We start from the raw sequence: 14,507 nt of genomic DNA on the forward strand, positions 1-14,507 counted from the left end.
TTTATATTATTTTATTAATTTCTAAGTACTTTTATAATTGTGTATGTGTGTAACTACTATGTATTGATTTGAACAAAAGCTATCCTTTTAGGTTAAGTATACTTACTGATAAAAAAATAAACTAAAAATACAATTATTAAATATTTTATGAAGACAGTAAACTTATCTTTTTCTAAATGTCCTAAAATATAATATTTTGTATGAAACAGTTTTATCCCCAAAGATCTTATCTATGCTACTCTATAGGTAAAATTCCAAATGAATTACTCCTCTATAATTTTCACTTAAAAACATGAAAAATTTTTCTGAGAATTCCTGAAAATGTTACAATTTTGTATGAACTCAATCAAGGGAAAGACTTAAATATGTGCCATAAAGACATGCACACAACTGATCAAAAATGCAGAGTTTATATATTCTTATAAATTGTTTAAACTTCACAATACACATATTTGTATACAAGTGCATATACATGACATATGTATAATGTGTACAACTTAATACACACACAAACACACACACATATTCTCTCTTCTTTGTCCCTATGCAGATTATTACTCCCAGCCTACAAATGACCCCAAGGAAGTAAGTACACTTCTTGGCTGAACAATTTATCAACAGCTTGAAGTGACAGGAATGGTGATTCAATCCTGCATCCCTACATATCAGATGTAGGCCACATTCTTCAGTCTGCAAAACCAGAAAGGGAAAAGTCCCTGTCGCATTTGCCCTTTCATAGAGATGGAAATATTATTAGAAAGGACATAAACAGACTAATTAAATCACAGCAGTATGGCTGGGATGACAGCTGGTACAGCGTGTGACTGAGAAGATCCATATCTGTGAACAGGAGGTACTTCACTTCCAATCCATTCGCTATTAGGTGCTTTCAAGCTTGCTGTGCAGACATTAAATAATAACATATCATTTCCAAGACTAAAACGATGTAAAGAAATAAAAAAGGCTTTCTAACCAAGAAATCTTTTGTGCAACACAGAAAAAAAAATCATTTACCACTCAGTTCTGCTTTTGAGATAAAGATGTAATAATGCCATTACCTTTCATCAGCAGGATCCTTGAAAATCAACACTCTTTGCTTATCATGCTGTGAAATACAAATAGAGCTAAAGGCATGGTCTGCGAGGCACTGCTGCAGCGATATTAACTAACAGATCTGCCCTTTGTGAAGGAAACCGTATCCGTTTCATTAGTGCAGACTCTAATTCAAAACTGTTGAAAATGAACTGCACATACTGTTTTAATAACAACATTCCTAATCATTATCAAACTGGTAATTCTCTCAGCACTGAATGTAAGGGTCTATGTTTCCATTATAACCTGCTGTTAAAGAAAACCATATTTAAACCCCCCATTTTTTCCTATCTTCCAAATTATGCAGGTTTATGGGGGGAGGGGTTGTGACAGCAAGAATGCACAAAACTATGTATGCCACATCATTTCATCTTAGCTGAATTGATGTTTGTAGTCATTTATGTCAACTACTGTATTATTTACTAATCCTTTAGTTACACTGGCATTCAATTTGACATGAAATAATTCACACAAATAACTTTGTACAATTTTGGAATATTTGGACAATTTAGAGAAGAATCAGTCACATAAATGGGAAACAGTAGGTCTGGTGGGAGCAAGCACATTAGACTCAGAGTTATAAACTTGTGAGCACATTATCACAATATTGGACCACAAACATCCTAGTGATACATGAAAGTTTAAGTTTTCTAATATCAGGATATCATAAGATACTTTAAAATATAGGTCATAAAAATTATATTTTATAGAACATGAAGTTGGAGATTTGTGTTAATTATATATCATCAATCATATGAAGTTAAAAGATAAACAAAAAATGATGAGCAGGTTACAATCATATGAAGTTAAAATATTAACAAAAAGAGATGAGCAGGTTAATGAATAAAGTGAGAGTTGTCAGATCTTAAAATGTTGAATATAGCCTGGGTAATTTTACACTGAAATATTTGCTTCCACTATGCTTTATTTTTGAAGTTTATATAAACATCTCAACCTGATGATATAAGGTGATAATTATCATTTCCAGGGCTTTCTTTGATGAAAAGTCACTCAATCTCTAGGAGTGTGATGGAGTCTACCATGCAGCATATACATTTGGATAGATCCTGCATTACCTTATGTTCTATGATTATACAGGATATGAAGCCAAATAAAATCTTTTAGCTTATGTTTTTTATATGGCATGCTCGAATTTATCAGGTTTATTTCATCATGCAATCATTTGTTAGAATAAGCAAATTTGAAATTAAAACAGAAACATTCCATAATGCTTTCTTAATAGTTTAGCCCAACAGTCCATACAGATTTTAAAAAGTCTTCATGAAATGAAAAAATTGTGCATAAAAAATGGAAAATACTCCTGAAATTTTGCTTATCTATACCAAAGGACATATTTTATAGTTCATATAGGAAACTAGCACACATTATTTATCATACTCTAATGATTTTATTCATACATAAGTATGGATTAGCAATGTAAATGTGAATATTTTTAAAAGTTAAAAATATTCTTATTGATATAGTCATTAATATATTTTCTGTGTAAATAATGACATTTTGATCATTGGTATTTCTACTGTTTTCTATAAATAATGAAAATTAAAAACAAGTTGGGAAAGTAAATTCAAAATGGATGCCATTCACTTGCTAGAATATCATGAAGAAAGTCAACAAAAGATCCGTTAGTACAAATGCCATGTTTAAACGGTCTAATTATAAGCTAGATTTTAAAGTACTGATAATTCTTCCACAATCATGTGTCAATCATGTGACAACATTAATCTTGCTTCAACTTTTCCAAACTCTTATGAACTAGTTGTATAGTGCCAAATTAGAAAAAAAAAATCTTATCATTTTCTCCAGTATTCCGAAAAACATTATCCCCCCATTATGTGTCATATGTAATGGTTACAAAGTATTTAAATATATATACTACGAGGTAATTATTGATGCCTTCTTTGGAGATATGTGAGTTAGTTTTGGATTTTTTTTAGATCACTGTAAAGAATGCCTTCTTGTCTCTTATATTGAAAATTAAAAAAAAAAAAACAAAAAAACAATATTTACAGCCAAGAGGGAAACTTGGCTCCAAACTTTTTATATATGATATAAGAAATCTGGGCAGTTAAGAGACTGATCTAAGTAGATATATGCCTTATTTTCTACATTATTAGTAGACACTAAATCTTCTGATATATCTTGCTGTCTGCTCCTGGACTCCCTCAGATTACGCATATATGTGGAGGTGACTTATCCTGGTCAAGCTACAATATATTTAAATTTTATACAATAATATTCTCATAGTGTTGTATTAAATTCACTGTTTATTCTTCACATTATCTCATTAGACTATCTTATTTAAAATATTTAATGAAGAAAACTTCATAAATACTAAATATTTACAAATGCACTCAAATTGATTAAAGAGTATCTTGGTACTTTTTATGTTTCTTAATGTCAAAGTAAACAACTTTATGTGAATGTCAGGATATGAAGACATCTTTTTGAGGGACTGTTGTTAACCATATGGCCTATAGGCAATCAATTGAATTACAGACCATGGCAGTTCCTAAACTTTTAAGAGATACTTACGTGGTCTTCCATTAAAATTCCACTAATGTGACATTTGTGAAAAAGTTTATATTTGAACATACCTTCCCAACCATATGTGAAGCCACAGAGAGGAAATGCATCAATTAAAAATATTTATATACAAAGTGAAGGTTATCAGATCTAAAATATTTCTCATTTTATACATCAGTACCTTTTCTAGACTTTTAGGGTAGTCCTGTGAATTTCCATATTTACAAGACCCTGTTAATATTGTTGAATGTTACTCATTAGGCAGGAAGAAGTGTCTTACAAATTATTGTTAGGGAGAAAAACATTCGAGTTAAAAAAAACTTTCCACATTTAATCTGTTGAACAATAGCAAATTTCTTATGAATCAGTGATACTGTAATTGAACTGGAGACATTTTTAGAGCAAGCTTGCTTTGGCTTTTTCACCCTCCGATTTGGAATCTGCTCACAGTACTGCCAGCTTAACCAAAAAGGATTAACTCTCATATCCAACTGAGAACACAGATAATTCTCAGTAATTGGTAAAAAATGAAGATGAATGGGGCTGAGAGATAAGGAGCAATTAGCTCATCAGCAGTTACAGCTGTGCACTCAATCCGGATCCATCTCTTGAGTCTCGGCCCCTTTTAAAGAACCTAAGCAGAATAAGCATAGGACACCCCCTCCCCCAAAAATTGCTATACCTGCCCATCATTTCTCTAGTCTTCCATTTTATTTCCTTACGATACAAAGACACCTGTCATAGCATGCTATGTAAATTACTACCTCTCTCAGGACCTATGTCTAAAGCCAATCTTCTTTTTAAACTTTTTTTTTATAACAGAAACCAAATGACTACTGTAGACACTCTTAAATTCCCTGTCAATCGTTTCATTATAGCAGCATCATCTGTTTGAAAATATAAGCAATTCCCTCATCTAATTATAGGAAGGATTTGAGGTTCATTAACATTGCCAAGGCAGAGAATCCAATGTGCAATTGCAGAGCTCTGCTTGGTGGCCTGCCTTTTCAGTTTCCTTTTATTTGCTTTCTCAAGGTCTCCAAGACTTTTTCCTGAAATCATAAAATTAATTTTTTTCCTTCTAAATAGACACACGTGTTAGAAAAAAGGAAATGACTCCAGTGTAAACTGTTCTATTTCTGCAGGAATGGTTTTTTTTTTTTTTTTTTTTAAAGATAAGGAGATGGTCAGCTAGGGAAGATTATTTTATCTCCCTATCTGCCTGTTCCCCCACCCCCATATATCTGTTTGCTTGTGGTGGTGTGGGGGCAGGAGAAGTAAGGAGTCAGGAATGCTATTGAAGAACACACTGTTAATTCGAAATGCAAGTTATTTTTGCCTGAAACTCCTACATCCTGCTAATTCTTCTTTCAAGTTTGAGAAAAATGAAAAAGAATCATATATTTGGGGCATGGGAAATGTGTCCAGGTTTGTAGATCACTTCATTAGCATTTGCTTGCCTATGTTCCAAAGTGTTCAAAAAGACAAAATATTAAAGTCTTAGGATTACTTCACTTCCTTAAAGAAATAACAGCAGTTAGGGGGTTATGACTGTAGTTTAAACAATGAGATTTTCTTGGGACATCTGTTTTGAGATCACATTTTGAATAGATATGAACTCATTTCCTACAAAGCAAGCAATCTACTATTGTTGATAGCTGTTTACCAGTTCTATGAGTCAGATATTAGCTAGGGGCAAAGATCCCTCTCAAATCCTCTGAGTATTTTTTAAACTGTGTAAATAGTGTTTTCCTTAAATAAAATGTTAAGATAAGTACAAATGCAGGCTTTTCCTGCCTCTTAGTAAATTATGGTTCACAAAACTTTACATTTGGGAATAATATTTAATGCATTTTTAAAAGGTTTATTTCCTTTGTTGTCTTTAGTGAGGGGAGTAAGACACTAGGTTCAGCAAGTATTTAAATAACATAGATACTTTAAGAGATGCTTACTATGTCAATATTTATAAAACATTTGAAAACTAGAAGTAAAATTAAGTTTCCTTTATTTAGACTAAGCCAATTGTGATTAATTCAGTATCCTCAAAAATGTGCATAATGCCAAAAAAAGGATAAACAGATAAAACATAGTTATAGAAACTATCAAATTGACCTTGGGTTCACTGGTTTTAAATTCTGTTTTTCCAATATCCCAGTTTCAATTTCCAAGCAGCATTTTTTAAGCTGGTTATGCAGATCAGTCCTTAAAGCAAAAAAATAGCAATTTATCTGGCCTGTATGTTGTGGATAGTGTTGCCACTAAAAAGAATCCAGGACATTTTTCCTTCTTATCTGCAATGTAGCTCATATCAGCCAACCTGTCACAAGATAGTACTTGATATAAACAAGAGATTGCTAAGACATCTCAGTAATCAATATCAGGATGGCTACAGTATGGAAGCCCCAACCAGTGCATATCATTTGTCTCAGCATCTATTTCTATGGCCAAATGAAGCATTAATTCAAATCATAAATCTATGGTGATTTAAATCTGGGAATGAGCACCTGCCTGCTTTAATGATTTATTTTGTACATTTCAGTAAGCAGGAGATTTGTCCATATGAACTGACAGGTCACCTTCAGATGCCAGGAGCAGACTGTTTATCACCATGCAGACTAGCATCTCATCTTAGCAAGTAAATATTAAACTAAAAGAATCCAATTGATTGTGGATGAGGGAGAATGGCAACATGGCCATATATTTTACTCAGCTTGCTGATGCCTCACTCAGGTCTATCCCGAGGTCCCCACTTCTTCCTAAAGTGATCATTCTGTTGGAAAGATCTGAGCTCAAGGTTATGATGTCAAATTGGGGTATAAAATAATTATTTGTCAGTGTCAAAGGTTTCTTTACACATCTTTTGGGGGCTAATTTTTAAGATTCATATTATGAACTGGAAAGGGTCATCTATAATGAAATTTTGCTGTCACCTCACCAAGCCAAATCAAACCAAACCAAGCAAAAACAAAATCTATTTCTTGGGACTATAAGGTTTAATTTACAACCAAGGGAAAAAAAAAAAAAAAACAGTGCTCCTACAAAAGAAAGCCCAAAAGGTTTGACAGAACTTGTGAGCCAGATGAGAACAAGAAGTAAAAAAAGGACTGACTTGACTTCAAAAATGTCACTGGATTTGGGCAAGACTGAGTAGCAAGGATACATCATTTAAGTAGCACCTCTCTGAAGGGCTTCACTACTTCAAAGAACCAATTGATGGATTCACGAGAGCAGTAAGTCTGTACACTGACATGGAGGATTTGAAGAGTCTTGGAATTCCTTCTAGAATTCATATTCTTCAATATTACTTCTTTACCATGTCATGATAACTGATTCTCCTGGAAGAGCCACCATGTCTTGTTATGACTGCCTATTAATTCATGTTGCCAAGACAGTATATGCCCTTTGAGTTCTGGGCCTGCATGACATCATGTTTGTATTCTTACAATGAGCTAAAATCAAATATACAACAAAACCCAAATGATATAAAACCTGCCCTCCAATTCTCTCATAAGGTCTGTAACTTAAGTAATACCTAGCAGAGGGAAGAAGAAAACAAAGGAGGAAGCAATTGATGGCAGTAAAAAGAGAAAGGAAGTTCTCAGAAGGGAAAATTCAGAGAAATAGTAATATCAAAAGCAACACCAAGACTCCAACCAATGTGATAAGTGGACCTTGTACTAAATAATGTGATAATTCTAGACACATATTTTACTTCTCATGATGTAGACACCACTATTTATACTGTTTTCCAGATGTAGAATGTTAGGCTCAAAAAATTTACATAACTTTCGAAAGTCACAGAGAAATTCATTATTAAACACCAAGAGCCATGCATTATCCTCTAAATAGAGACGTCTGGGGCCAAATAAAATTATTAAATTCAGCAAATGCTCTTATATCTGCAAGCTCAACTCCCACCTTCACCATTGCTCTTTCCAATCCCCCTCCTTCCTCCCACACTCACTTCCTTTACTCTACAGGTAAATGTCTAGGGATGGAGGTGATCATGAAGGATTAGATTATAAATTATATCTCATGTGGCACATGAGAATGGAATGAAAATGACAATGATAACCACCCCCAAAATCAGTAAACGATACCTACAATACAAATCACCTACATATCTTGGGGACTAGAAATGGCACCAATGTTAACAAATCTCAAAATATTAAAATCTAGGAAAATTCAAGAAAATTTCTGCTGCTCGTTCAATGTTGAATGGTAAATGTCCAAAAGCAGTATAAATTACCAAAACTAAATACCTTAATGGAAGACAAGTGATTTGTTCCAACTAAAATACAAAGAGAAATTGAAATTATTTATATTTTAAGCCATTATTACAACCTATGTACCTAAATAATTACAGTAATATACAACTTGATTAGTAGGAAAATGTTATTAAATGCTATCAAATATTAATTATATATTAATGCTTACTGATAGGTCATATTCCCCTTCTCTTATGTCTGTCAGTTCTCCAAAGCTGTGTTGCTCAGGAAAATTCAGGTGTAACACGTTTTAACAAATTTTGCTTTAAATGTCATTGTATCGCTTATTTTAAGAATTCCTCCTCAAAACCCAACTATCAAGAAGAGCCTGCATTAAAGGCCTATTAGAAAATTTTTGGAAACAATCCAGATTACATTTTGGAATGAAAACCAAAATTCATAGTGGTAAATAGATTATTTTTAAAAGTGTTCATTATTCTCTTATTTTATAAGTGAAAGTAAAAGACTTTTGTGTTAAGAAAATGTATCCTTAGTAGTTTTAAACACAGAAGTGTAATTCTTTCATTTTACTTCAATATTGGTTTAACTTTTCAAATGTATATGTATACACCATGACCTAAAAAAAAAACCCTCTGCCCTCTCAGTCTTCTCCCTAAAATTAATTAGAAATGTGAGCAGTGGTATTTCCCTTAGTGCCTTTCAGCTTGGAGTCCTCTGTTTGGGTTACCTTCCATGTTTTCACCTTTCTAGAATTGCCACCACCACCTACTCTCAATGCAAACCATTGCTGCCAGTCATTTTAAATATCCCTCATGAGGTTCTACCGAAAAGTTCTGTTTCCCCTTTTAACACTTGAAAGCTGCCCTTTATCATCACAGAAGCATCAGTGATACACTTTGTACTCTGTGTATGTATTTCAAAATTATTGCCTATTCTACAATTCACATCTGGTGTATGTTTCTCGGAACTGTAGTGAAAACAATGATTAGGAAAGCCCATAATACTTCTGTAAACAATTTTAAATGTGCCTTTGTTTTATTTTCTTTTTATATCATTATCCTCCTCCTCCTCATTATTATTGTTTTGTAGTGCTGGGGATCAAACACAGGGCCTCACACATGCCAGGCAAAATGCTCTATCACTGAGCTACATCCCCAGTCTCTTATCTACGTCTTAGTGGACTGAAAGCAGAGAGAGCTACTGAATACTTACAAAATGATCTGTTAAAATGCTGCATAGAAAAGACAATTGAATTATCATGAATTTTTGTATTTGTCATGAGCAAATGTCATATATGGTATCTTGCACACATCTTTTAGAATCCAAATTTCCCTTTTTAAATTGTATTTTGAGCATGATTTCTTTATTTTAAATTAAAAAAAAACACAGTTCAGTGACAGAATAAAATGTTTTACTATATCAATAGCCAGATGCTAGAGATTTCATTAATCACAAAATTAACCCACCTTTGAGGTTGTGTTTGACAAAACAAATTACCCAAACGAATATGCTGCAAAAGTTAATCTTTTATTTAGTTTACTTGTGGCAGTTAATTTTCATTTCCTTTTCCTCATATGGCAGGAGAAGAAAAAAATGTCAAGAAAAATTAAAGTTGTAGTTTTTAAAGGAAGAAGACTTTGGCGATGGTTTTGTATAGAAAGAATTACTCAAAATAATCCTTATTCTCGGCAGCACATGGAGAAATTAAGTTTATGGTAGACTTCCCATACATGATTTTGTTTTTGTTATTTCAGTTATCTATGTCAACTCAGGTTTGAAAACATTAAATGGAAAAGTTCCAGAAATACATAATTGATAAGTCTTAGATAAGTTTTAACACAATACATTGTTAAAATTGTTCTATTTTATTATTAGTTGTTGTTGTTAATCTCTTACTGTGCCTCATTTATAACAAACTTTATCATAGATATGTGTATAACATAGTAATTATATGGAGTTCAATGCTAATCCCTAGTGTTAGACATCCCTTGTGGTCTTGGAATGCATTCCCTATAAATTAGAGGAGGAGTACTGCTTATTTTGCTGATAATGGTAGTGCATTTCTTACTTGCTAAAAAAAATACATTAAAAGAATGAAAACATAAAGTGTAGCAGTTATATTTGTCAACTTAACCCATAGTCAATATTTTAGAATTCTGATTATCAAAATTTATTTGCATTACAAGATGTTAATTGAATATTTATTGTAAAAGCTACAGACATAAAGTTGGTACTATAATATGATAATATTGGTAACTACTTACTTACTCCGAGTGCGTGTTTTCAGAAAGAAAAATGGTATCTTCAAAATATGCAAAGTTTTCAAACTGAATATAACAATTTTTTTTAAAGAGTAGCAAATACTTTTGTTCTAGGGAAGTAATTGCATAGCAAAGTGATTATGATCAGTTTTAGTGAACGTGAAACTTACCAACACTTGAATTCATGTCCCCATTTTCAGAATCTGCTCCATGTTGGTTATTACTGGCATGATAGTTGCTCATAGCTTCTAATTTGATTTTTTTCACCTTCATTGCTTCGGCAATAGCTGCATTGGTAGCAGCGGCAGCTGCTGCAGCTGCTGCTGTCAGACCTTAAAAGAATAAATTAAAAATGAGGTAATTCAAATTCTGATTTTTCATGTAATAGTCCATGTACTTCATAAAACTCACATACAAACATACATTAGCATACCTGATGGCAACACTTTGATAACATATATTCATCCCCAACTAGCCAAGGAAGCAACATTAATAAAAGGGGGAGAATGCTATTTCAACTTCCAAATTAAATATTAGCAGAAACATAATTTAAGACATACAATCATGGACATGCAGTCAGACTTGTCTGTCAAAGACACAAATACAAACATACCATTCCCTGTTTAAAATCCTCTATAGTTGCCTAAAAGGAGGGTGAAATCAGAACTGCTGGCTTACTCCATGAGGTCTTTATCTAAGGAGTACAAATCTACTTTAATCTCCCAAGTTTCCTTGTTGCCATATCATGCCACATTCAAGGTCTGTGGATATGACACCATTTTCCATACATGAACTGCCTGCTCAAACCTGTTTTCCCACATGCCATTCCCTTTATGTGAAGTGAACTTGCTCTCTGAATCACTTGCCTGACTTCTGATCCTCCAGTGAGATCCCACTCCTATTGGGAGTCTTGGCCCACTGCTCCCCCCAGCTGTGTTGATGCCTGTCTAATTCTCTCCTTGTCCACCCTTACACAGAGTATGCCATGCTAGACTGTCAATGTCTGTGCCTCTGTTTTCCTCACTACATGGTGAACTACTCAGTGGTAGGACCATGTGCTGCTGTACAGCTGGGTCTCCCCTGTACTCAAGGTACTCAAGAAAAATAAAATATCACAAAAAAATGCTATGATACTGCTTTTTAAATTTAAATGCTGATTCAAGTGACATAAAGGTAGTTTAAATAGCTTAGTGACCCTGTGTGATGGATCAGTGTTATCCTTACTTTACAGACTAGAAAACCAGATGCAGGATTTAAATCAGTACATTCTACTCCTGAAGTTAACACATTTTAACCATTGTGCCATGATGTTTCTCCAGAACAGTCCATCTCTGTTCATCCAGAGAACAGCAGGTAGGGGTAGATTAAAAACAAAGTTTGAGACCAGATTGTGAAAGATCAGGCCCCTAAAACTACTCTATTTTGACTTTAAATATGTGTACAGGGACATAATAACCAGAGGAGCTTTTTGAGCACAGAAGTGGTTTGTTTGTCTGCCTTAAATGTGTGAAATTTTATCAAGTCAATTCACTTGAAGCTGGAACTCCTCATTGCAAAATGACAATAGAATATATGAATAATTTCTCCTAATTCTAAAACTTTGTCTATGAGAGGATATGTATATATCCTCCCCAGAACCCTTCACCCATATTCTTTTTGCTACAGTTGCTTTAGTACTTCTGACTGCTGTGCTCCAGCTCTCTGGAAATTTATCTGTATGATTTATTTCAACACCCAGTTGGTAGATTACAGACTGAGCACCACTCTCTTCCTTTTCCTCTCCACTAATCATCACTTCTAGTTACTATAGCAAATAAGTTACAGCCCAAGAAATTATTAGGAAGTCTTTTTCTGAGACAATTCCTGCTACTTATTCAGAAGGTAGGAGTATTTCACCTTCCCCTCAAATCAGCAAGAAGAGGCCCTGACCATTTTCACCCCAACGCAACAAGACCTACAGATAGGATCTTTGCATGGAAAACTGATCACCACCCTTTAAAAGGCACTGATCTAAATTCAAAGTATTCATCGGGGTTTGGTCTGAGCATTCACTGCCTTTTAAGTCTCAACTTGAGCTGATTCTCTCATCTTCCTATGATTGAATTTTCTCCCCAATTACTCATTTCCTTCAAAGATGTTTCAGAACATTTTCTTTCCTGTTCTATTAAAATTCTAAGTGTGTTTCCCAGAAAATCTCTTCCTTGATTTTGCCTTGTCACCAATGTGAACATCTCATTTGTCCCTTCCCTTGGTTGCCTGATGTTGAATTGTCTGCAGTTTATGACCCTTCTCAGGCCTTTGTCTTTGATTAATGCTGCAAGCAAAACTTGTTCGAAGTATTCAAACAATAAGATAAACCCACAACTTGAGATATGATTGCTATTATCAAATAAATCCAAATCAAATTAAGTAACATGAAACATAACTATGCAAGGCCTGGCCTTGGACAAGCTATCAAATCTTCTTGAGAATGGTTTCTTCTTCTCTAAGATCTTTCTGATACCAAAAGGAAAATATTAAGATCAAATAAGATAAACTACATCAAGAATTTCACATCATGGTTAGTTTAAAAACAAGGCATGCCATATATTCTAGTTCCTCAGTAAGTTAGATCCAAACCTAGGATTTCTGCAGGAACTGTGTGCTGGCACAGCCACCTAAACTAGGGGAATCATACTTGTCCTTAGGTGACTGCATTAGCTCTTAACTTTTAAAGCTCCCTTTTTGATAATTTTATTATTTAGATGATCTACTTTATAAAGCTCCTTTACTTTCTGTTTGACAGTTTTTCCCAGTTTTGCATTTCTAATGCAATTCCAAAAGATGTATGTATCACATACACATACACACATACACACACACACCCACACATACACACACACACCCACACACCCACATATATACACACACACACACATGCACACGCACATGCACACACATACATTTACGCACTGGCTGTACCTTAACTAACCTCCATATTAACAGTCCATTTTTAGTTCAGTTTTGAGAACACAGGAAGAAAGCCATGACATAAGTGAGAGTTGCTGATTTTAGTACTACCCCTCCTGGCTGTATTATAGATTCTTCATTTTAGTTTGTTAATATTTTTCAAATTCAGACAATTTTCTTCAATTCCACTGCCCCCTCAGTTCAGGCTTTCATGTTTGGTTTCTTTTTCCATTTTCACTGACCCTGCAGGGCAACCTTCCATGTTTTCTTCCCTAGAGTACCGCAATGAATGCTTAACAGCTCCCACGTTCACCACCTCCAATCTCTTACTCCTCATGCACTAGTCACCATGACCTCATGAAAATGAAGATCCAATCATGACATCCAATGCCTGCTCTTAGATTCAGTACTTCACATGGCTGTCAGGGCTCTTAGTGCTCAGTTCCCTGACAGTCAGTATAGAATCATCTGTTCCCCAGTGTCATCTTGATCTCTGTGCTCCAGATAATTAGGTCTTCTCTCATTTTTTCTCATGGACCACGTCATTCCTTCATTCAGGGTAGTGTTCATATCTTGTACCCACTTTCTAGAGAAGTTCTCTAGTCCCCTTGCCCCAGACCTGCTTATGATGCACTGGCTACATGTGATGGATTAACTATTATTTCCTTGAGAAGCAGGTTCAGATTCCTTGCTTTTCATTCTTTACCTGGGAAATAGTTATCAATCTTTCCAAAATTAGCTTATAGATTATTCTTTTCAATAGCCATACCTGACTTTCCCTAACCCACCCCTCACACTGAATGTGAGTTTGTCATCCCTAGATGTGCATCAGAACCAGCCATGGAGCTTTTAAACCAAGCAAATAGATGGATTCTACCATCTCAAATTCTGATCCAGAAAGTCTGAGTTGCAGTCTCTGCATCTATATATTTTTGGTTGGTTTTACTGTTCCATGGTCATTTTAATATATAATCTGAGTAGAAACAAGCAATTCCTTGCTCTTTCTTGAGCTTACTCTTTTGGTGGGGAAAGGGGACAGCTCTAAGAGAATATCTTATGAAAATATTATTAAGTATTTCTGATGGAATTATGTCTAGCTCCTCTAACTACATTATAGCACCAAAGGGTAGAAAAACTTTCTTAGTTTATGGATCCCAGACATCTATCACAATGTTTTACACAGATTGTCATTGCATGAAAAAAATAATTCTCAAACTAGATTACTTGCAGAGACACAGGAGAAATACAGTAGTTATTATTTAACCCATTTTTTTTTCTGTTACAATAAATGTGAATATAGTAGGAGTAACAAATGTCATTAATTTAATATAAATCATGACTCTTCATAGGTCTATTTTGCCCAGGGCTGGAGAGGACCACAAATGTTCACTCCACCCCACCCCCACATAATTATTACAGTGACTTTTTGTTT

At 34.2% G+C, this 14,507-nt stretch overlaps 1 protein-coding gene across 2 annotated transcripts in view; it reads right to left on the reverse strand.

The window, feature by feature from the left end:
• Nucleotides 1–14,507, reverse strand: part of Dach1 (dachshund family transcription factor 1) — a 389,973-nt gene that overhangs the window by 167,254 nt on the left and 208,212 nt on the right. For both annotated transcript variants that reach the window (XM_077792816.1, XM_077792818.1), the window contains exon 3: nt 10,297–10,458. In XM_077792816.1, the coding sequence (XP_077648942.1) occupies nt 10,297–10,458 (162 nt within the window). The remainder of the gene's footprint in view (nt 1–10,296; nt 10,459–14,507) is intronic.

This window comes from Urocitellus parryii, chromosome 2 (assembly GCF_045843805.1).
Source record: "Urocitellus parryii isolate mUroPar1 chromosome 2, mUroPar1.hap1, whole genome shotgun sequence".
NCBI lineage: Eukaryota > Metazoa > Chordata > Mammalia > Rodentia > Sciuridae > Urocitellus > Urocitellus parryii.